This window comes from Brachyhypopomus gauderio, chromosome 1, assembly GCF_052324685.1.
Source record: "Brachyhypopomus gauderio isolate BG-103 chromosome 1, BGAUD_0.2, whole genome shotgun sequence".
Taxonomy (NCBI): Eukaryota; Metazoa; Chordata; class Actinopteri; order Gymnotiformes; family Hypopomidae; genus Brachyhypopomus; species Brachyhypopomus gauderio.
In genome coordinates this window covers 3,055,307-3,077,996 of record NC_135211.1, presented here as the reverse complement: position 1 = coordinate 3,077,996, position 22,690 = coordinate 3,055,307, and the positions used below count along the sequence as shown (strand labels likewise).

Sequence of the window (22,690 nt, the reverse complement as noted above, 5' to 3'; positions counted from 1 at the left end):
AGGTCAGTAAGAAGTCTCGGCCTGGGAAATTAATTAGACTCATTTGAGCTGCGTTTCCTGGTGACATGGAACCTTTAATCACGCTAAAGATAAGAGTCATCAGAATAATCAAAAGAGATCCCATTAAACACAAATCACTGATTGCTTCTGTTTTTGTCTTTTAGATTACATTTTAATCCAACCTGATGGCATGTGATTAAACATTTGCACTAATAATCCGAATATTATGATGAATGAGCTACACTTTGCTGAGACACCTGAGGACAATCTCCGTTGCACCTTTTTGTAACCTGAGATGAGCTGAACTGAGAAGTTGAGGGGTGATGTGGGCGTGAGAAGTTGAGAGGTGATGTGGGCGTGAGAAGTTGAGGGGTGATGTGGGCGTGAGAAGTTGAGGGGTGATGTGGGCGTGAGAAGTTGAGGGGTGATATGGGCGTGAGAAGTTGAGGGGTGATGTGGGCGTGAGAAGTTGAGGGGTGATGTGGGCGTGAGAAGTTGAGGGGTGATATGGGCATGAGAAGTTGAGGGGTGTTGTGGGTGTGAGAAGTTGAGGGGTGTTGTGGGTGTGAGAAGTTGAGGGGTGATGTGGGCGTGAGAAGTTGAGGGGTGATGTGGGCGTGAGAAGTTGAGGGGTGATGTGGGTGTGAGAAGTTGAGGGGTGATGTGGGCGTGAGAAGTTGAGGGGTGTTGTGGGTGTGAGAAGTTGAGGGGTGATGTGGGCGTGAGAAGTTGAGGGGTGATGTGGGCGTGAGAAGTTGAGGGGTGATGTGGGCGTGAGAAGTTGAGGGGTGATGTGGGCGTGATGGGTTGAGGGGTGATGTGGGCGTGAGAAGTTGAGGGGTGATGTGGGTGTGAGAAGTTGAGGGGTGTTGTGGGCGTGAGAAGTTGAGGGGTGATGTGGGCGTGAGAAGTTGAGGGGTGATGTGGGCGTGAGAATTTGAGGGGTGTTGTGGGTGTGAGAAGTTGAGGGGTGATGTGGGCGTGATGGGTCTGTACACTCATGCTGCTTCCCCTGTGCAGGTTCCTCATCTGGACAGAATGGGGCCAGAACCCCAAAATCAGCAGATCCCGTCTGGACGGATCACAGCGTGTGAACCTTGTCACCGCTGGAGTGGGCTGGCCCACCAGCGTCTCCATTGACTACCAGGTTTGCTCCTCCCCCTTTCTGGAAAATACCCCAACCTCTGTCCAGGAGATCCAACCATCAATACCTGAAAGGGGAGACACTTTGGGAATAGTGAGACCAGTGCTGGATCTCCGCTACCGGGGTTGGACCTACGCTGCCACTGAGTGGCACCTGGTGTCTGCTGTAATGTGCCACACCCACCTGAGCTTCTGTTTCGAATGGCATTGCAGGAAAACAAGTTGTACTGGTGCGACGTGCGTGTGGGGAAGATGGAGCGTGTGAGCCTGGAAAGCAGCGTGGAGCGGGAGGTGGTGCTGGAGGCCGCAGACCTGCTCTCCGTCGCCGTCTTCGGCCCTCACCTCTACTGGGCCGACAGGTAATTTATTTTCCCTTGAACAGCCTCCTGGATCAGCACCCCTCCCCCACCCAGGGATTACCCAGCAGCACCTCAAGGTCACCCCCCCCCCCCCCCCGACCGCTCCCCCCACCCGCCCCATCTCCGAAGACGACGGCGTTCCAGTTCGCATCTCCAGCAGCTCTCATTGCAGGGCTGTAATTGCATCCGGTCCCTTACACCGTTGCATCCGGTCCCTTACACCTGCCGTGTTTGCTGGGCTGCGTGGTTTGAATCAGTCCGGTGGCGTTGATCTGTCTTGTCTCCACCTTGGTCAGGGCCTACGCCAACGGCTCCATCCGCCGCGCCCCCAAGAACAACGTCACACACGCCAGCACCGTCCGGAGCGGCCTGGGCCTGGGCTTAAGGGACGTGAAGGTGTTTAACCGAGACAGGGAGAAAGGTTAAGGTTTTATCTAATGCTTTCGTTCACTTGGTTCATTCACCTCTGGCTTCATGCTGATTCACCAGCGAAGCCACTTCTAGAGTCTCATTTATCAAACGTGATCCCCCCCCCTTACAAGACAGTGTTAAAAATATTATGCGTCATGCTCCAGTGGGGTTTATCAATGCTGTGTAAATTTCACCCCAGTGTACAGTAGCGGGGGGGGGGGGGGGGGGGGGGGGGGGGGCACGTAGTGATTAATGACCACGTTCACACACCTGATTCCTGCTGTTTAGAGGGGCAAGGAGACCACGTGCTTCTGTGCTCCATGATTCCTACATCCCATTATAATCTCAGTAATCTCATTCAGATTCCTACTGAATCGTCCAATTCATTATTTGTGATGAAAAAAGCTGTTGTCAAAAAGAAAAGCTCATGTGTGTCTCCTTGCCCCTTTTCCAGGCACTAACGCGTGTGGCAGGGCTAACGGGGGCTGTGAGCAGCTCTGCTTCTACGTGGGCGATGGCGTGAAGACGTGCTCCTGCGCCCACGGCTCCCTGGCGCCCGACGCCGTCGCCTGCCTCCCCTACCACGGCTACCTGCTCTTCTCGGAGCGTAGCGCCCTGCGCACTGCGCACCTGGATGCCAGCTCCGCCCGCCCCCGCACGCCCGTGCGCCCCTACGAGAACCCCGCCCACTTTAGGGACGTCATCGCCCTGGCCTTCGACTACGGGCGGGGTGGTGGAGGCACCAACCGCATCTTCCTCAGCGACGTGCATTATGGGAACATCCAGGCGATTAACGACGACTGGACCGAGCGGCGCGTGGTGGTCGAAGGTGGGTCTCCCTGAGGCTGGCTAACGCCCTCCCGCCCACCTCCACCCTGAGTGGAGCTTTTCCCACAGCCAGTGAAGCGTCTCCCTGCCTGAGCCTAAATGTTTTTTCTCATTTCCCTAATCTCAAAAGATCTACCGGGTCACCATGACTCCTTTAATGAGATGAAGTACAAGAGAGTACAGGAGTACAAGAGACGAAGAAGCAGGCTGATCAATTGCTATAATCTCTCGCTGCACTTTCTCACTTTAATCCCTCCCCGTAATCTATCCTTACTGTAATCTGCAATGATTACAATGAAGACTAATATAGACTTACTCCGATCTGTTTGAGCTCTTTTTAAAGCAGGATCGATATGTTTGATCATGCAGCTTGAATGTCTGTCGATGTATTTAACCGGTATTGAAACATTGTTATGGCTGCGAGTCCCATGAGAGGAGTGGAGAGTGATTGTGCGTGAGGGTGGGTCATCCCAGGCGTTGATGGGCCGCCTGGTCCGCGGTCCTGTGATGTATCACGCCGTAACCCTGTCAGGATTACTGCGCATCTCTCTTAATCAATTGGCGATTAACCCAGCGAGCCATGGAGGTGCCAGCCGTGTTCCTACGTGATGGATGGGCACGGTGTGGTGCGACGTCTGTCAGACGAGGGCAGCTCGCCCCCACCCGCCGGGCACCTCCACCTCACGCTTAACCCTCATGCCCGCCTGCTTATTTATACGCTGTAGAAATGCAGGATGGCATTAGGACACGCTAATGAATAGCTTCTGCGTAACACCAGACATATGCTGTGCTAAATGAGGGGAGGTGTTTAGGGTGTGCAGTGGCTGATGGGAAATGTAGTTCTGTTCTAGCAGCCATATTGGCCAAAGTGAAGTTGCTTCAAATGCTTTGCTTTTCTGTGTCGATTGTGTATCGGCCGCGTCTCTGTGGTAAGAGAGGCAAGCGTGCATGGCGGTGTTTCCGCTGGCGCTCCGTCTAGCCACCCCGCAGAAACAGGACACGGTCCTGCACACGCCAGACGCTCCGCCTCACCGCTAATCTCTCCTGCAGACCTGTCAGCTTTCAGGGGCTCGGAGCAGGAATGAGTACCTTTGTGCTTTACCTGCTCAAGCAAACCCCCAAATCTCCCCCACACACACACACGCACACACACACACACACACACACTTGCCATCAGCTCAGCATCTGTGTTCGTTCACGCCAAACGTGTGTTGAAGGAAGTGGAGGGGTATGTCTAATCTCACCCTCGCTGCTCTTTCCTGCTCATGTCAGACATACGCTGGTCTGGTTTCGTCCCTCTCACCCAACACCACGCAGTCCAAACACCCCCCGACCCGCTGGAACACCACGCAGTCCAAACACCCCCCGACCCGCTGGAACACCACGCAGTCCAAACACCCCCCGACCCGCTGGAACACCACGCAGTCCAAACACCCCCGACCCGCTGGAACACCAGACCGTCCAAACACCCCCCGACCCGCTGGAACACCACGCAGTCCAAACACCCCCCGACCCGCTGGAACACCACGCAGTCCAAACACCCCCCGACCCGCTGGAACACCACGCAGTCCAAACACCCCCCGACCCGCTGGAACACCACGCAGTCCAAACACCCCCCGACCCGCTGAAACACCACGCAGTCCAAACACCCCCCGACCCGCTGGAACACCACGCAGTCCAAACACCCCCCGACCCGCTGGAACACCACGCAGTCCAAACACCCCCCGACCCGCTGGAACACCACGCAGTCCAAACACCCCCCGACCCGCTGGAACACCACGCAGTCCAAACACCCCCCGACCCGCTGGAACACCACGCAGTCCAAACACCCCCCGACCCGCTGGAACACCACGCAGTCCAAACACCCCCCGACCCGCTGGAACACCACACAGTCCAAACACCCCCCGACCCGCTGGAACACCACGCAGTCCAAACACCCCCCGACCCGCTGGAACACCACGCAGTCCAAACACCCCCCGACCCGCTGGAACACCACGCAGTCCAAACACCCCCCGACCCGCTGGAACACCACGCAGTCCAAACACCCCCCGACCCGCTGAAACACCACGCAGTCCAAACACCCCCCGACCCGCTGAAACACCACACCGTCCAAACACCCCCCGACCCGCTGGAACACCACGCAGTCCAAACACCCCCCGACCCGCTGGAACACCACGCAGTCCAAACACCCCCCGACCCGCTGGAACACCACGCAGTCCAAACACCCCCCGACCCGCTGGAACACCACGCAGTCCAAACACCCCCCGACCCGCTGGAACACCACACCGTCCAAACACCCCCCGACCCGCTGAAACACCACACCGTCCAAACACCCCCCGACCCGCTGAAACACCACGCAGTCCAAACACCCCCCGACCCGCTGAAACACCACGCAGTCCAAACACCCCCCGACCCGCTGGAACACCACGCAGTCCAAACACCCCCCGACCCGCTGGAACACCACGCCGTCCAAACACCCCCCGACCCGCTGGAACACCACGCAGTCCAAACACCCCCCGACCCGCTGGAACACCACGCAGTCCAAACACCCCCCGACCCGCTGGAACACCACGCAGTCCAAACACCCCCCGACCCGCTGGAACACCACGCAGTCCAAACACCCCCCGACCCGCTGGAACACCACGCAGTCCAAACACCCCCCGACCCGCTGGAACACCACGCAGTCCAAACACCCCCCGACCCGCTGGAACACCACGCAGTCCAAACACCCCCCGACCCGCTGGAACACCACGCAGTCCAAACACCCCCCGACCCGCTGGAACACCACGCAGTCCAAACACCCCCCGACCCGCTGGAACACCACGCAGTCCAAACACCCCCCGACCCGCTGGAACACCACGCAGTCCAAACACCCCCCGACCCGCTGGAACACCACGCAGTCCAAACACCCCCCGACCCGCTGGAACACCACGCAATCCAAACACCCCCCGACCCGCTGGAACACCACGCAGTCCAAACACCCCCCGACCCGCTGGAACACCACGCAGTCCAAACACCCCCCGACCCGCTGGAACACCACGCAGTCCAAACACCCCCCGACCCGCTGGAACACCACGCCGTCCAAACACCCCCCGACCCGCTGGAACACCACGCCGTCCAAACACCCCCCGACCCGCTGGAACACCACGCAGTCCAAACACCCCCCGACCCGCTGGAACACCACGCAGTCCAAACACCCCCCGACCCGCTGGAACACCACGCAGTCCAAACACCCCCCGACCCGCTGGAACACCACGCAGTCCAAACACCCCCCGACCCGCTGGAACACCACGCAGTCCAAACACCCCCCGACCCGCTGGAACACCACACCGTCCAAACACCCCCCGACCCGCTGGAACACCACGCAGTCCAAACACCCCCCGACCCGCTGGAACACCACGCAGTCCAAACACCCCCCGACCCGCTGGAACACCACGCAGTCCAAACACCCCCCGACCCGCTGGAACACCACGCAGTCCAAACACCCCCCGACCCGCTGGAACACCACGCAGTCCAAACACCCCCCGACCCGCTGGAACACCACGCAGTCCAAACACCCCCCGACCCGCTGGAACACCACGCAGTCCAAACACCCCCCGACCCGCTGGAACACCACGCAGTCCAAACACCCCCCGACCCGCTGGAACACCACGCAGTCCAAACACCCCCCGACCCGCTGGAACACCACGCAGTCCAAACACCCCCCGACCCGCTGGAACACCACGCAGTCCAAACACCCCCCGACCCGCTGGAACACCACGCAGTCCAAACACCCCCCGACCCGCTGGAACACCACGCAGTCCAAACACCCCCCGACCCGCTGGAACACCACGCAGTCCAAACACCCCCCGACCCGCTGGAACACCACGCCGTCCAAACACCCCCCGACCCGCTGGAACACCACGCAGTCCAAACACCCCCCGACCCGCTGGAACACCACGCAGTCCAAACACCCCCCGACCCGCTGGAACACCACGCCGTCCAAACACCCCCCGACCCGCTGGAACAGCAGCGCCTGCCTGCATGTTCCCCTCGCCATGCTCCGCCCCTCGCCATGCTCCGCCCCTCGCCACGCTTCGCCCCTCGCCACGCTCCGCCCCTCGCCACGCTCCGCCCCTCGCCACGCTCCGCCCCTCGCCATGCTCCGCCCCTCGCCACGCTCCGCCCCTCGCCACGCTCCGCCCCTCGCCATGCTCCGCCCCTCGCCACGCTCCTCTGGCGATGCTCCTTGATTTTCTGCGTTCTGCCGGCCCGGTCCACACACGCCGAGTCCTCCCCGTCTTCCCCGTCTCATGCAGCACTTCGTTTTGCAGTCTGAAACGTCCGAGTTATTGACAACATGCCAGGCTTTCTGTCGGGCTGGTCTGCCTCTGCAGCTCCGCGAGACTGTGATGAGACATGAGAAATCAACAGAAACGAGCGCTGGCAGTGGATCCCAGCTTGTAGCGGACCTCCGGCACTCTGTAGGCGCCCGGCATTGTGGATCTCTTATTCCACCCAGTCTGGAGATTTTAGATTTTTTGACAAGCTCGGTCACAAGAAGGCCAACTGTATAATGGTGGAGAAAGGGAGAATGAGACTGAGAGAGAGATAGTGTGAGAGAGAGAGAGAGAGAGAGAGAGAGAGAGAGAGAGAGAGAGAGAGAGAGAAAGACAATGGTAGAGAAAATCAAACTGTGTGAGAGAGACCGTAAAAGAGAGAGGAGAGATTGCCTATGATAATAAAATAGCCTTTCTAAATGAAGCCCCGAAGATTGTACTGCTGTGTGTGTAACAATGAGAAATAGCATCTGTCTGTATGAATGATAATGAAATAACCAAACTAAATGCAGACCTCAGAATGGTTCTGCTGAGAGAGAGAGAGAGAGAGAGAGAGAGAGAGGGAGACAGAGTCTGTATTAATGATTTTAATCTATTATCATATATTAATAGCTGAACTAAATGTGGACCTGGGTATTGTTCTACTGATAGAGAGAGACTGAAAGTGACAAAGAGACGGAGGGGGAGAGAGAGGGAGAGGAGGTTTTGGGATGTCTACAGGGTGACTCTTCCTCCATTAGTGAGGGAATGATAGATTGCCGACAGGAGGTGGTCCGACAGACTCCTCTCTTCACACAAGGACAGTTCCCTTCAACACACACACACACACACACATGCACACAAAGTCTGACTTGTAAGTCTGAACCTTATTATCGTCACCACAATGATCTTTTTGCTTAAAAATCCATGAGAATTCAGGGTCTCCAAACGATCTCCCTCTTTTGGAGCTGCGTAAGATCAGAGTGCCCTAGTGTAACTTAAAGACGCATAACAGTAAAGGCAATGAAACTCCACACGGACCCTTAATATTTCCCTCACTGAGAAACGGGCAGTAAACTCTCAAAGAAAACCTCACATTCAATGTGCTTCAGGGTGCATGAAACTGTTTATATTTTAATATATTTTAAAAATAAGTCATGTAAACTGTAATGTAAAGTATCAGTAAGGGCTGGTTGCCCAAACACAATAGGCCTGATCCTGAGAACATCTCTAGAGAACGTTCTAGACAGATGCTCGAGGCTAGGGTGTCCTAACAGGAAACGGCCGGCGTGACACTGTTGTGAACACGGCCCAGTCAGATAAAGTCTTTAACCGCAGAGCGTCAGCCGGAGACTGCCGCACCATTTCGTGCCCGTCTCCATGGCAACGTTGCCCTTCCTGTCGGCAGACGTGTCGATTGACGGCAGGGTGTTGCGGGTCGATCGAGGTCGATACACCGTGACCTTTCCAGCCTGTACAGACACGGCTCTCGTATCTCATTCATCTCTCGTCAGCATTCCGTCTCCACGGAGATGTTTTGTGAGTGTGTTTACGTTTGCGTAATCCGAATTGTATGTTTAGTTTGAGCGTTTTCACACAGCCTTTTAATATACACTCTACAGATTTTTAATAAATGTTTCATACAAGATTGTACAGATATTGTAAATATTAAATCGGATGTATGCCTTGATATTAAACCAGATGTATGATGAGCTTCGTCGAGTTCAGCTTTATTGTAAGTCTCTATAGCTCTGTACGTGACTGAAGATGCTTACCAGGTCAGGGACGACTGTTACTCTCAGATCTCTGACCAGGTAATGTCCATGCGTGTCCGTGCTTGTCCGTGCGTGTCCATGTGTGCCCACGCGACCGATGCTAACTCTGCCCTTGACCCCGCATGCTCTGTGCAGATGTGGGCTCGGCGGAAGGCCTGGCCTACCACCGCGGCTGGGACGCCCTCTACTGGACCAGCGCGGCCACTGCCACCGTCACGCGCCACACGCTGGACCAGACCCGACCCGCCGCCTTCCGCCGCCAAGCTGTGGTGCGCCTGGCCGACGAGGACCGCCCGCACGCCCTCGCCCTGGACGAGTGTCAGAAGTGAGTACCCCCCCCCGCCCAGTCTCGCCACGCGTCTCGTCCCACGCAACCACACGCAAGTCACAGACAGCACTCGACGTAGCGATTGATGTGTGAACGAGCTCCTAATGGAGTCGATTGATTGTTTGACACCAAATTAAACACGACAGACCATATTTAGGTCACGAAGCCGTAATTATGTAGTCACTCAGCACTGTCGTCACGCTGCGGTGGCTTTAGGAAAGGTGGCCGAGACCTCTCTCTGCTTGAAATGACGTGCTCCCAGGAGCTTTTCCTGGTGTTTCCGTAATGACTAATAACTAACTGGTAAGGCAAGTAGGGAAATATAACGTTCAATTAATCAGACTCGCAAGTGTTGATGTAAACCGTGCGTCCTGTAGACGTACGGCACCACACGAGTTTAGCACAGTCGCTGCACGCTTTGTGGTACCTACAATGTCTTCTAATTTTCAACATCTCACTTGCTCACCCAAGCTTGGAAACATGAATCTCCTCTAAACTACCCTGCGGCTGAAATTGCAGTTGTGAAGTATGTCTCTTCCAGAGGTCAATTAAGAATGAGATCCACTAATTACGGCACAGTAATTAGATGCAAGACAACATACGGCACATTAATTTCTCTTGCGAGGAGCTCTGTGGTGAATAAAGAGGTGGAATGTAAGAGCGCGTGACCTGTGAGGACGAGTGTTCACGGTGGAGAGGGTATTAAAGTCAGCTCTCTCCTGTCAACACCACTCCACCCATAAGCTCCCTGCACTTCATTAAGGTCTTGCACTTTTATTTTGTGTGTGAAGTGCAGTCTCTAATCTTCTCTCATTGGCAGGTGGAGCTTTTATTTTGTTTGATGCTGGATTCATTTCGTTTAATGCTGTCATTTAGATTTGAACACTTGAAACCAAGGGTTCCTTCACTTCTCATTTTTAGCTGTATCTTAATATGGCCCTTGGACACGAGGGCATTAATATCACTAGTATCAAATATGTTGGTTTTTGAAGGCAAGAAGTGCATGTTCAGCAAACTCAAACCCATGACTACAAACAACCTTATTCCAAAACCCCAGGGTCTCCATTCTCTAAATGATGGGGCTTAACACGAACCAGTAAGTGTGTGTGTGTGTGTGTGTGTGTGTGTGTGTGTGTGTGTGTGTGTGTGTGTGTGTGTGTGTGTGTGTGTACAATGTTAAACCCCATCATTTAGAGAATGGCACCCCAGGGGTTCCGGCATAACAACCTTGTTTGTAGTCTCACACACACACATATGTGTATGTGCACATATATATATATACGCATATATATATGCTGTATGCTAATCTAAATAGAGATAGAGAGAGAAAGAGAGAGAATGTGTGAATATTTTCATAGTTTCCATAACTGTGGGTTTCCTAAGGAAGTCATAGATTATGTCTTTTCTCGTGTTTTTCCAGTTAACACAGTGGAGGCACTGACCTATATACAATCTGTAGAGACTGGAGATCCACTGGTGATGACCAGTCCTCCTACATTTAAATCAGTGACTAATATTATACTTAAACACTTCACACTTCACAATGCATTCCCTTTTAAGATCCTCCACTAATCTCCTACAGACAAAAACATCAAAGACATGCTCATTAAGAGTGAGATAAACGACCATTTGGATAATAACTGGTACTGTAGCCTGCAACTGCTCTAGATGTGCTACCAGTAAATTTATTAGCCACTAAAATAACTAACATAGAAGGATCAATTGTCATCACCCAGTCCTCCTCATACAGTACTGAATGAGTTGTCTACTGTTTTACTTGCAGGAGATGTAATTGTCTTTATATTACAGAAAGGGAAAGCTGACACACTGCTTTGTTTGAACACCTTCCGACCAGCAGAATTAAGCATTTGCTGTTTCCATTGGCAAGATACTCATAAACATTTGTATTAATGACACATTCTTTAGCAGTTGTTATCGTAGCAATGAAACGTGGCAGCTGACAGAAGAAAGGACTTATCTGCACTATTGGAACTTTACAACATATTTAACATCATGTCATTTTCATCATGTACAGTTACTCATCGGGAATCTTCTCGAGATAAATATGCATTCGTTTTTAAGGTCATGTCAAATTTGTTCACACGTTTGGAGAGCCCCTTGAAAAGGGTTTCATCTCTGCAAGCGGTTGAGGGGAGGAGTCAGGCCCACAGGGCAGTGTTGTGATTGGTAGGGGTAGAGTGAGGGGGAGGAGTCAGGGCCCACAGGGCAGTGTTGTGATTGGTAGGGGTAGAGTGAGGGGAGGAGTCAGGCCCACAGGGCAGTGTTGTGATTGGTAGAGGTAGAGTGAGGGGGAGGAGTCAGGCCCACAGGGCAGTGTTGTGATTGGTAGAGGTAGAGTGAGGGGGAGGAGTCAGGCCCACAGGGCAGTGTTGTGATTGGTAGAGGTAGAGTGAGGGGAGGAGTCAGGCCCACAGGGCAGTGTTGTGATTGGTAGAGGTAGAGTGAGGGGGAGGAGTCAGACCCACAGGGCAGTGTTTCTGGTTCATGTTCCCACAGCGTTAATGGCTCTGTGTGCTCTCACAGCCACTCGTTATGCCTGTTAGACTGGTATCAGACCTAAGTAGCCGCTGTCAGATCAGGGACTGATCACAGCTAGCAGTCGCACCTTGTCGCTGGCGTCTGCCACTCGACCTGCGTTAGGGAGAACACACAGGAGGAGGTGGAGGTGTAGATCACGTTAGTGTTGGCACACTGTAGATCTCTAAGAAAGGTACTTTTTTTAAATCAAAAGAATTCCCTATCCCGAGCTCCATACAAGTATTAGTTTATGTTATTTAGATTTTTGGGTGAAGAAATGAGGTTGACTAAACAATCAGGCATTCAAATCCAAAGTGCATTGTTTACCCTTTCCCCATTGTGTTTACAAATGCTGAAACCTGAATCATGAAACCCTGAAATGTTTTAAAGGATGCCACTGAAAAAGCGATGAATACATCCTGGCCTGCTGTCTAGGCTGTAACGCAAATGGCACGAAACTGTCAGAGCAGGAATGTTAGCAAATTGTGTGCATTTTACCCCCCCCCACCATTTTCAGTTTCTTTATACCCATGTGTTAATGGTCTACTTTCTATACCTCTCCTTCTCTCTTTTGCTGTTTTTATTTAAGATCTCTGTGTTAATGGCACTCTCTCTCCATCTGTTCATTCTCTCCCTTCTTCCGCCGGCTGCATCTTCAGTCTAATGTTCTGGACTAACTGGAACGAGAGGAGACCGAGCATCCAGAGATCGACCCTCTCGGGGAGGAACGTTCGTCTCATCGTTAGCCAGCGCGTCCTCGCCCCTAATGGACTGACCATTGACCACCGCGCCGAGAAGCTCTACTTCTCAGACGGCGGCCTGGGCTCCGTGGAGAGGTGTGATTACGACGGCTCGCGCAGATACGTGAGTGCTCCCACGTTTTTGTGTGGCCTTCCAGAACACGTCCCGTCTGCAGCTGCATTAGCGCCGCCTTGAAAGCCCAATAGCGCTGAAGTATCTTAAGGCTTTTGTGACATTTTTAAAGAGACTGTAAGATGGGGGAGAAAATGTTCAGTCTGCTGCTCCCCTATTGAACAGCCACGACTGAAATGAAGGTGTCGTCATCGCTAATGCCTAGCCATTAATCACAGTGAATTAGAGTGAAATTTGTCTTCGCCAACCTGCTCCTTACAAGTAGCTCCTTACGTCATCACCACACACTCGAGCCTTTAACCCTCCAGTGCTTCTGTGGTCTGAAGGTTGGACACACACCCCATCAGGCAGATATCCTGCACATGCGGATTCAGACTCTAAATGTGGCATTATGTTCAAGACTGTGTGCCGCCTCGTTAATTGGTTAGCCCTTAGCAACCGTCACCAACAAAGAGAGATGCGATGCACTCCTTCAAACTCATGAAAAACCAACTGGAATAAATCCGCTTGTCTTGAAGGATGCGAACGCAAGTTTTTACAGTGTGCGTTGCAGCCAGCATGTGGGAACTGGTAGTGAGAAGAGATGGTGCAGGAATAGAGGAGTCTGTCCTCCACGCTGTCCTGCTGTTACGGCGGGCGGGTGGGCAGGCGGCGGGCGGGCGGGTGCAGGGTAGCCGGCGTAAACACTCCCGCTGCAGTGTGAGAGACAGCAGAGCCACAACAGAACGGGCCCTCGGGTCACACTGGGAATGGAAGCGGGTGAAAGTCGCACCAGGAACAACCCGTCAACTTTCTAATTAAAGAGTGAAAATTGTTGAGGGTGGAGGCTGCAGGCTCCGGGGAGGGAGGCGAGGTGGGCGGTGCGGATGGGTGTAGCGAGGGTGTCCCTGGCCGCCCACGACTCTGTACCAGCCCCACCGGCCAGACGTCACTCGGTGGTTTCTCAGACTCTCAGAGAGGCGTTTGGAGCTGTGTGGAGGAGAGAGTGTGTGTGGAGGAGAGAGTGGGTGTGTGGAGGAGAGAGTGTGTGTGTGGAGGAGAAAGTGTGTGTGGAGGAGAGAGTGTGTGTGTGGAGGAGAGTGTGTGTGTGGAGGAGAGTGTGTGTGTGTGTGTGTGTGTGTGTGTGTGTGTGTGTGTGTGTGTGTGTGTGTGTGTGTGTGTGTGTGTGTGTGTGTGTGTGTGTGTGTGGAGGAGAGAGTGTGTGTGTGAGGAGGAGAGAGTGTGTGTGTGGAGGAGTGTGTGCTCCGACAGGAAGCAGAGGTCGAGTGGGGTGGTGGGGTGTATGTGTGGTTGACGTGTCCATCATACTGGATTACGGCTTCAGTGTAAAAAAACAAAAGCTAGGATGTTTATACTCTAGAGAGATCGAGAGAATGTGTAGAGGAAAAGACAAGAGGAAAATAGTGGGATAGGGAGACATTCAGAATACTGTGTGTGTGTGTGTGTGTGTGTGTGTGTGTGTGTGTGTGTGTGTGTGTGTGTGTTTGTGAGCCTAGCATGTAGTTTTCTGCTCCTTTATAATGTTCACCCACACAGATGCAAGTGTCAGCTAAATAATCTAAGCAGAAATGTACCTAACAAAACCTCCTGCATCTAGTGATGCCACCACACCTAGATGTAGACGTAGCACTCCACTAGATGTAGCACCCCACTAGATGTAGCACCCCTCTAGATGTAGCACCCCACTAAATGTAGCACCCCTCTAGTCGTAGCACCCCTCTAGACGTAGCACCCCTCTAGACGTAGCACCCCACTAGATGTAGCACCCCACTAGATGTAGCACCCCTCTAGACGTAGCACCCCACTAGATGTAGCACCCCACTAGATGTAGCACCCCACTAGATGTAGCACCCCTCTAGATGTAGCACCCCACTAGATGTAGCACCCCACTAGATGTAGCACCCCTCTAGACGTAGCACCCCACTAGATGTAGCACTCCACTAGATGTAGCACCCCACTAGATGTAGCACCCCACTAGATGTAGCACCCCTCTAGACGTAGCACTCCACTAGATGTAGCACCCCTCTAGATGTAGCACCCCTCTAGATGTAGCACCCCACTAGATGTAGCACCCCACTAGATGTAGCACCCCTCTAGACGTAGCACTCCACTAGATGTAGCACCCCTCTAGATGTAGCACCCCTCTAGATGTAGCACCCCACTAGATGTAGCACCCCACTAGATGTAGCACCCCACTAAATGTAGCACCCCTCTAGTCGTAGCACCCCTCTAGACGTAGCACCCCTCTAGACGTAGCACCCCTCTAGATGTAGCACCCCTCTAGACGTAGCACCCCACTAGATGTAGCACCCCACTAGATGTAGCACCCCACTAGATGTAGCACCCCTCTAGATGTAGCACCCCACTAGATGTAGCACCCCTCTAGACGTAGCACCCCACTAGATGTAGCACTCCACTAGATGTAGCACCCCACTAGATGTAGCACCCCACTAGATGTAGCACCCCTCTAGACGTAGCACTCCACTAGATGTAGCACCCCTCTAGATGTAGCACCCCTCTAGATGTAGCACCCCACTAGATGTAGCACCCCACTAGATGTAGCACCCCTCTAGACGTAGCACTCCACTAGATGTAGCACCCCTCTAGATGTAGCACCCCTCTAGATGTAGCACCCCACTAGATGTAGCACCCCACTAGATGTAGCACCCCACTAAATGTAGCACCCCTCTAGTCGTAGCACCCCTCTAGACGTAGCACCCCTCTAGACGTAGCACCCCTCTAGATGTAGCACCCCTCTAGACGTAGCACCCCTCTAGACGTAGCCGCCCTTGATGTAGCACCCTTCTAGATGTAGCACCCCACTAGATGTAGCACCCCTCTAGACGTAACACCCCTCTAGACGTAGCACCCCACTAGATGTAGCACCCCTCTAGACATAACACCCCTCTAGACGTAACACCCCTCTAGACGTAGCACCCCTCTAGACGTAGCACCCCTCTAGATGTAGCACCCCTCTAGACGTAGCACCCCTCTAGACGTAGCTCCCCTCTAGACGTAGCACCCCTCTAGACGTAGCACCCCTCTAGATGTAGCACCCCTCTAGACGTAGCACCCCTCTAGACGTAGCACCCCTCTAGACGTAACACCCCTCCAGACGTAACACCCCTCTAGATGTAGCACCCCTCTAGATGTAGCACCCCACTAGATGTAGCACCCTTCTAGATGTAACACCTTTATTTAATTCATCACCTGTATTTAAACTGCTGAAGTCCCTTCTCATGAATGAACATACGTACAATAGAAAAGCCAGGAAAAGTGCAAACAGCACATTCATTATGCAAGTGGAAATACATAAATGGTGGGGAGGGTTTTTCGGTGACGGTGTTTCCTGTCTGTTGTTTCTTCGTCTGGTGTTCTTGCAGGTGGTTGTCAAGGCGGGGCCCGGGACGGTCTTTGGCTTGGTGGTTTATGGAGACTTCCTGTTCTGGTCAGACTGGGAGCGCAGGGCAGTCATGCGTGCAGAGAAGCTAACTGGAGCAGACATGACCGTCGTCGTGGGCAATCTCCTTCAGCAACCAATGGGCATCGCGGCTGTGGCCAACGATACACACAATTGTGAGCCACTAACACTTAATTTCTCTCTCTCTCTCTCTCGTGTGTGTGTGTGTTAGGTTAAACATATTGCTTTGTCACATTCTCCACCTCCTTCAGGAAGTCATGAATTGAATCTGTAGTACAGGCATGAAAGTCACCTTTCGGCAAAATTAGCCATTTTGAAGTTGAAAAGGGTGATCTACATGAATCCGAGTTTTTTTTTTGGGGGGGGTTCGGGAGATATATATATATATATATATAAATAATATATCATCTAGATATAGCACCCCACTAGATGAACTAGCTGTTGTTTCACCACAGTGATATCGGCTCGCTGCCACTCTGTGCTCTTAGCAGCGCTGGCACTCTCGGTGAGGTTTGTACCGAAACGCACAAATGCAGCACGAAATCTTTCAGCTGCTTGGTCACCATGTCTCACTGTTCTGTTGCCTCCTCCGCATGACCCTCCGTCTGTTCAGGAGACCATTATAATATACATATATAATATATATACGTATATATATATATATATATATATATATATATTAGTGCTGTCAATTCCAGGTGCCGCGATTAAAAGTCCTCACCAGGATTTTGCTCAAGCTTGCTAGATTTTCTAATTAGCAATCCAGGTAAAATTAGTGGAATCAACACAATCCAGGAAGCCTGAACAAAATCCTGGTGAGGACTTTTAATCGCGGCACCTGGAATTGACAGCACTAATATTATATATATATATATATATATATATATATATATATATATATATATATATATATATATATATATAATCATATTGACTTATTAACCAAATAGAGCACTTCCCAAATCGACAATTTCAATGACACAGTGCCAGCAATTTCCGCCCAGATCCATCATAGAGGCCAAATAGCGTTCAATCATACGAACGTCCTTCATTCATGTTGTGGCATAGGACCTACTGCTATCTACACCGGGGACAAGGCAGAAGAGCGTACAATAACCACTACATTTACCAGATCGTACATTTACCACTACATTTACCAGATCGTACATTTACCACTACATTTACCAGATCGTACATTTACCACTACATTTACCAGATCGTACATTTACCACTACATTTACCAGATCGTACATTTACCACTACATTTACCAAATCGTACATTTACCACTACATTTACCAGATCGTACATTTACCACTACATTTACCAGATCGTACATTTACCACTACATTTACCAAATCATACATTTACCACTACATTTACCAGATCGTACATTTACCACTACATTTACCAGATCATACATTTACCACTACATTTACCAGATCGTACATTTACCACTACATTTACCACATCGTACATTTACCACTACATTTACCAGATCGTACATTTACCACTACATTTACCAGATCGTACATTTACCACTACATTTACCACATCGTACATGTACCACTACATTTACCACATCGTACATTTACCACTACATTTACCAGATCGTACATTTACCACTACATTTACCAGATCGTACATGTACCACTACATTTACCACATCGTACATTTACCACTACATTTACCAGATCATACATTTACCACTACATTTACCACATCGTACATGTACCACTACATTTACCACATCGTACATGTACCACTACATTTACCACATCGTACATGTACCACTACATTTACCACATTGTACATTTACCACTACATTTACCACATCGTACATTTACCACTACATTTACCACATCGTACATTTACCACTACATTTACCACATCGTACATTTACCACTACATTTATCAGATCGTACATTTACCACTACATTTACCAGATCGTACATTTACTACTACATTTACCAGATCGTACATTTACCACTACATTTACCAGATCGTACATTTACTACTACATTTACCAGATTTTCTAGTGTGTCTGTAGTTGTAACTGGTGAATCCAGGGACGTGTGAGGATAACATTCACGCCAGGGCTGAAAAGGTTGAAGATGAAGTTGTAAACTCTTGTCGTTTGAGTCTACCCTGTGCTTTAGTCCATGTTAGAAAATAAAAACACGTGAACCCTGGTATTTTTACACTCATTTTCGCTGCTGATGTATTTATTTGTTCATTAAGATGTAATGGTTTTGACTGAGCCATCTGGAATGGCGAAAGCAGCTTCTCTCGTTTACGGATCTGGCTCCATACATTGACAAGACAGGTCAATGTTTTTCAGCGCCACATTATCGTGAGAGAAGACGACAGGGAAGAGCGTGTCACGAAAGGCTTGCCGTGTGAAAGCTACTAAGCTGTTGCTATTATGTTGCTATTAATTTTAGTCGCTGCTGTAGCTTCTGTCACCGTTTTGCTTGATTCACAAATGTAATAATAAACTAATCCGCACTCTGCATTCCAATAGCCACGTTTCAGTATTGCCTTTACTATTTTACTATTATACTATTATGGCCGTACTATCGCCGTACCCCCGTGGCATCACCTGTTGTTGGAGATGGTCGGGGTTGGTCTACTTCATCATAACCAGTCCTGTGTCTGTGCCAGGACTCTGGGCAGAGCGTCCAGCTCTCTGGAGCTCCTGCTGTAGATGAACTAGCCGTTGTTTCACCACAGTGATATCGGCTCGCTGCCACTCTGTGCTCTTAGCAGCGCTGGCACCCTCGGTGAGGTTTGTACTGAAACGCACAAATGCAGCACGAAATCTTTCAGCTGCTTGGTCACCACGTCTCACTGTTCTGTTGCCTCCGCATGACCCTCCGTCTGTTCAGGAGACCATTACGTCCTGCGCCCCACGCTCCAATCAGTCATACAATACCGCCTGATTGGTCGAATGCCTTTCTTGGGTCCACACTTGTGTTCGCTGAACATACCGGAGCTTCCTGCAGGGCTCCATGGCAACCAGGTTCATCGAGGGGCATGCGGAACATTAAGGGTCCAGAACTGGTGACCAGAACAAGCTCCTCCATCTCTGAGTGGGTCTACGCACAAGTCTGCACTTCCAGAGACGGTGGCTTGTGGAGGTGGTTTGGAGAGGCTCTGACAGGACTTTGTTGATACCGTCACAAAGGGAAAATCAAACCGTATGACTGTGGAACTATGGAGTTCTGGGAAACTAGCGGAGATGTCTGGGTTACAGAGCAGTTACGTGAGGGTCACACCGCATCTCTGCTGTTTCCTGAATGGAAGGAACGCCTGTGTCCACAGCAGTTTGGCCACGTGTGTATCGCAGCGTGAATAGTGAATGCGTTTAGGAGAACTTTAGGAGGAACGTCGGGTCTCTGTATAGTCACGGAAGATGCTGTTGGACTCCAGTGGGTTTGCTGTGTCATGGACGTAGGTTATTGAGTCCACCATGTCGATCTCAAATCCATCGGAACAGTCCATGCAGTCAGGAGAAGGCCTCTTCAGAACTTGATTTCCCAAGTTCAAATAGATCTGGTCTGCCCAGCACACCAGGGCAGTTTGGACCTCTGTGGCCACTGCCTTCACTATCTGTGCTGCACAGATGACTTAAGGGACTCCTTTATCTGTGAAACCACACAGGGCCGCCATCACACACCAAATACAGGATCTCATACAGAGAGGCACGTACACACACACTCTTCTGGAACGGCTAGAGATCTCAGAGCTTCCTGTTGATGTCACCAAACTGCAGAGCCCCCTTGCTGAGACTGAACATCTAACTCTGTAATATGTCAAGGAGCTGGCTGGAAGGCGGAGTCTGCTGGCTGGAAGGCGGAGCCTGCTGTCTCTGTTGTCATGGTGGTTGTCTGGCACCATGTGCTACTGTTCATGTCTGCATGATGTGTTCAGCGTACACGATGGCCCCGCGCGAGTGTGTTAGCACACGTGTGCTCGCATACGGAATTGTCTTTGTGTATGCGTGTGTGCACAGATGGACACGGGCTGAGTGTGTGTGTGTGTGTGTGTGTGTGTGTGTACTGAGTACACACAGTCCCATTCAAGGTGTGAGTGTGTGTGTGCGTGTGTCTGTCAGTGTGAATCCTTGTGTGTGCCCACTTTTGTGATTGTGTACAAACACTGTGACCCGAGGGAAGAATGCCTTTCAGAGATGTTTGTTTGTGTGGGGGTGCGTGTGTGTGTGTGTGTGTGTGTGTGTGTGTGTGTGTGTGTGTGTGTGTGTGTGTGTGTGTGTGTGTGTGTGTGCGAGCAAGAGTGTGCATTTGTATTGCAGTTTTTGACTTGGTCTTCTGACACAATTAATGCACTTTTTAGCAACTCCAGTGATTTAATTCTTCCAGCAACACTGTATGTAGATTGCAAATCTAATGTAGGACAGGCAGCTGAGGAGGGCCATGACCACCTCTGCTAGAGATGAAACACTGTCCTGTTTGTGAGGGGAAAGTTATTTTCAGACCGCTGGCTACGCTCTTTATGCCAGAGTCACACATAACGCTGCGTTTGGCTCTGGCCAGGAGTCATTTGAGCTGACATCGGCACGTTTTCCCGGACTAGTGCGGACGCGTTCGGCAGTTAGTTACTGCGGCGCATCATATATTTGCTTCTTTGTAAAATGTCCTATTTCCCTGTCCGTGTTTATTTCTCAAATATCGGACACGTTGTAGCGAGCTTACCTGCATTCTGAGTTATGGGCAATTTGCGTCACGTTAACTCCATATGTATTTTGCTTTGTTTTGGCTGTCCACACTGATTTCCACCAGTTTAGCGTTCTGGGTGTTTACTGGGCCTGCGGAACGATGGAATTTACCCAGGGTTCAGTGCAGCGTGTGCTTGGGTTGTTCTTGTTTTACTCCAGTAAAAGCTGGGGATTTTTTTAAGCAGGTTCCGCTCTTGCGAGCGTCGTTTTGTCCGTCTCTGAGGAGCCGCTGGCTGAACTGATAAAGGGCCTGGCGCTAGCACCCACTTCCTTCCTGGAGCCTTGGGGATCGGGGCCACGCGGCCCCTCCAGCACTCTACAAGCACAGGGGTGTCTCGCCGGAGCCTGTTATCTCTGCATCCACACCTGAGCCTCGGCTGACGCGTAGCGGGGAGCTCTCGGTGAAGAACAGACCGGCGCCCTGTAATCTTGGTCTCTGAGAGCTGCCGTTTTCTGCATCCAGGTGAGTTGTCCCCGTGCAGCGTGAATAATGGAGGCTGCCACGACCTTTGCCTCCTGACCCCAAGCGGCATGGTGACCTGCAGATGTCGCGGGGAGCGGATTCTACTGGATGATAACAGATGTGTATGTAAGTCCTGTATGCTCTGTCTCTGTGTCTCGCCTTGGCTTTCATTCTATAATTCTGCTTAATAATCTTCCCTCTTTCCCTTTCTCTCTTCCTCTCTCTCTCTCCCTCCCTCTCTCCCTCTCTCTCTCTCCCTATCTCCATCTCTCTCTCTCTCTCTCTCCCTCTCTCTCTCCTTCCCTATCTCTCTCTCCCTCTCTCTCTCCCTATCTCCATCTCTCTCTTTCTCTCTCCCTCTCTCTCTCTCCTTCTCTCTCCCCCTCTCTCTCGCTCCTTCTCTCTCCCTCTCTCTCTCTCCTTGATGGTTTCTTCCCTCTTTTCCCTCATGCTGTCTCTTCCTCCCGTAACACTACCCGTCTCTCTCTGTCTCACTCACACTCACTCATTTTCTCTGTGTTTCTCTGTATGTTCTCACTCACACTCACTCATTTTCTCTGTGTTTCTCTGTATGTTCTCACTCACACTCACTCATTTTCTCTGTGTTTCTCTGTATGTTCTCACTTGCTTCACCCTCTTGGTTCCTTCAACTCCTTCCTGACACTTTTTTTGTTAGTTTTTTTTTTGGCTGCTTGTTTAAATGTGAAATTCCTTAAACACCTGAAATATTCCTTTAGCGTCAGTGATACTGAGGTAACGCTGAGGTAACGCTGAGGTAACGCTGCTCCTTCTCATCCCTCCATCTTCTGGTTTAGCTCCAGCCACCCTGGAGGAGGGTACGGAGATGACATGTTAGCAGCTTTGAAATGAAATTAAGAGCACCTTCAGGAGTGTCATGTTCCTGGGCATTTTGGGATATCCAAGGACTTGTGATGTTTCAGGCTATTGTGTAATCTTACAAAATGATATGTTGTGTATTGGGGTGGTGTGTAATCTTACAGAATGGTGTGTAGTGTATTGGAGTGGTATATATTCTTACAGAAGGACGTGTAGTGTATTAGGGTGATGTATATTTTTATAGAGTGATGTGTAATATGGGCAGTCATGGCCTGGTGATTAGGGAACTGGTCTTGTGCCCGGAGGGTCGTGGGTTCCCCAGAACTGAGGCCATGAATGAGGTGCCCCTGAGCAAGGCCCTTAACCCTCAATTGCTGACTTGTATACAAAAAAAAGATAAAAATGTAAGTCGCTCTGGATAAGGGCATCTGCCAAATGCCATAAATGTAGTGTGTCAGAGTTGTATATATTCTCACAGAATGACGTGTATTGGGGTGGTGTGTAATCATAAAGAATGATGTATAGAGTATCGATTGGTGTTTTGTAATTCTACTGGTGATGTTTAGTGAAGCCCAGTTATCTATGGTTACCTGGTGAAATGTAATTACAAGTGATGTGTAATGTAACAGGTACATTATGGTACATAGTGACACATAACATTACAGGTGAATGTAACGGTG

At 51.0% G+C, this 22,690-nt stretch overlaps 1 protein-coding gene across 1 annotated transcript in view; it reads left to right on the top strand.

The window, feature by feature from the left end:
• The window catches only part of lrp1ba (low density lipoprotein receptor-related protein 1Ba), a 284,803-nt gene that overhangs the window by 143,662 nt on the left and 118,451 nt on the right, over positions 1 to 22,690 (top strand). The window contains exons 38-45 of the mRNA XM_077010394.1: positions 1,021 to 1,147; positions 1,357 to 1,502; positions 1,799 to 1,923; positions 2,368 to 2,742; positions 8,950 to 9,139; positions 12,340 to 12,544; positions 15,937 to 16,129; positions 21,174 to 21,299. Coding sequence (XP_076866509.1) covers positions 1,021 to 1,147; positions 1,357 to 1,502; positions 1,799 to 1,923; positions 2,368 to 2,742; positions 8,950 to 9,139; positions 12,340 to 12,544; positions 15,937 to 16,129; positions 21,174 to 21,299 — 1,487 coding nt within the window. The remainder of the gene's footprint in view (positions 1 to 1,020; positions 1,148 to 1,356; positions 1,503 to 1,798; positions 1,924 to 2,367; positions 2,743 to 8,949; positions 9,140 to 12,339; positions 12,545 to 15,936; positions 16,130 to 21,173; positions 21,300 to 22,690) is intronic.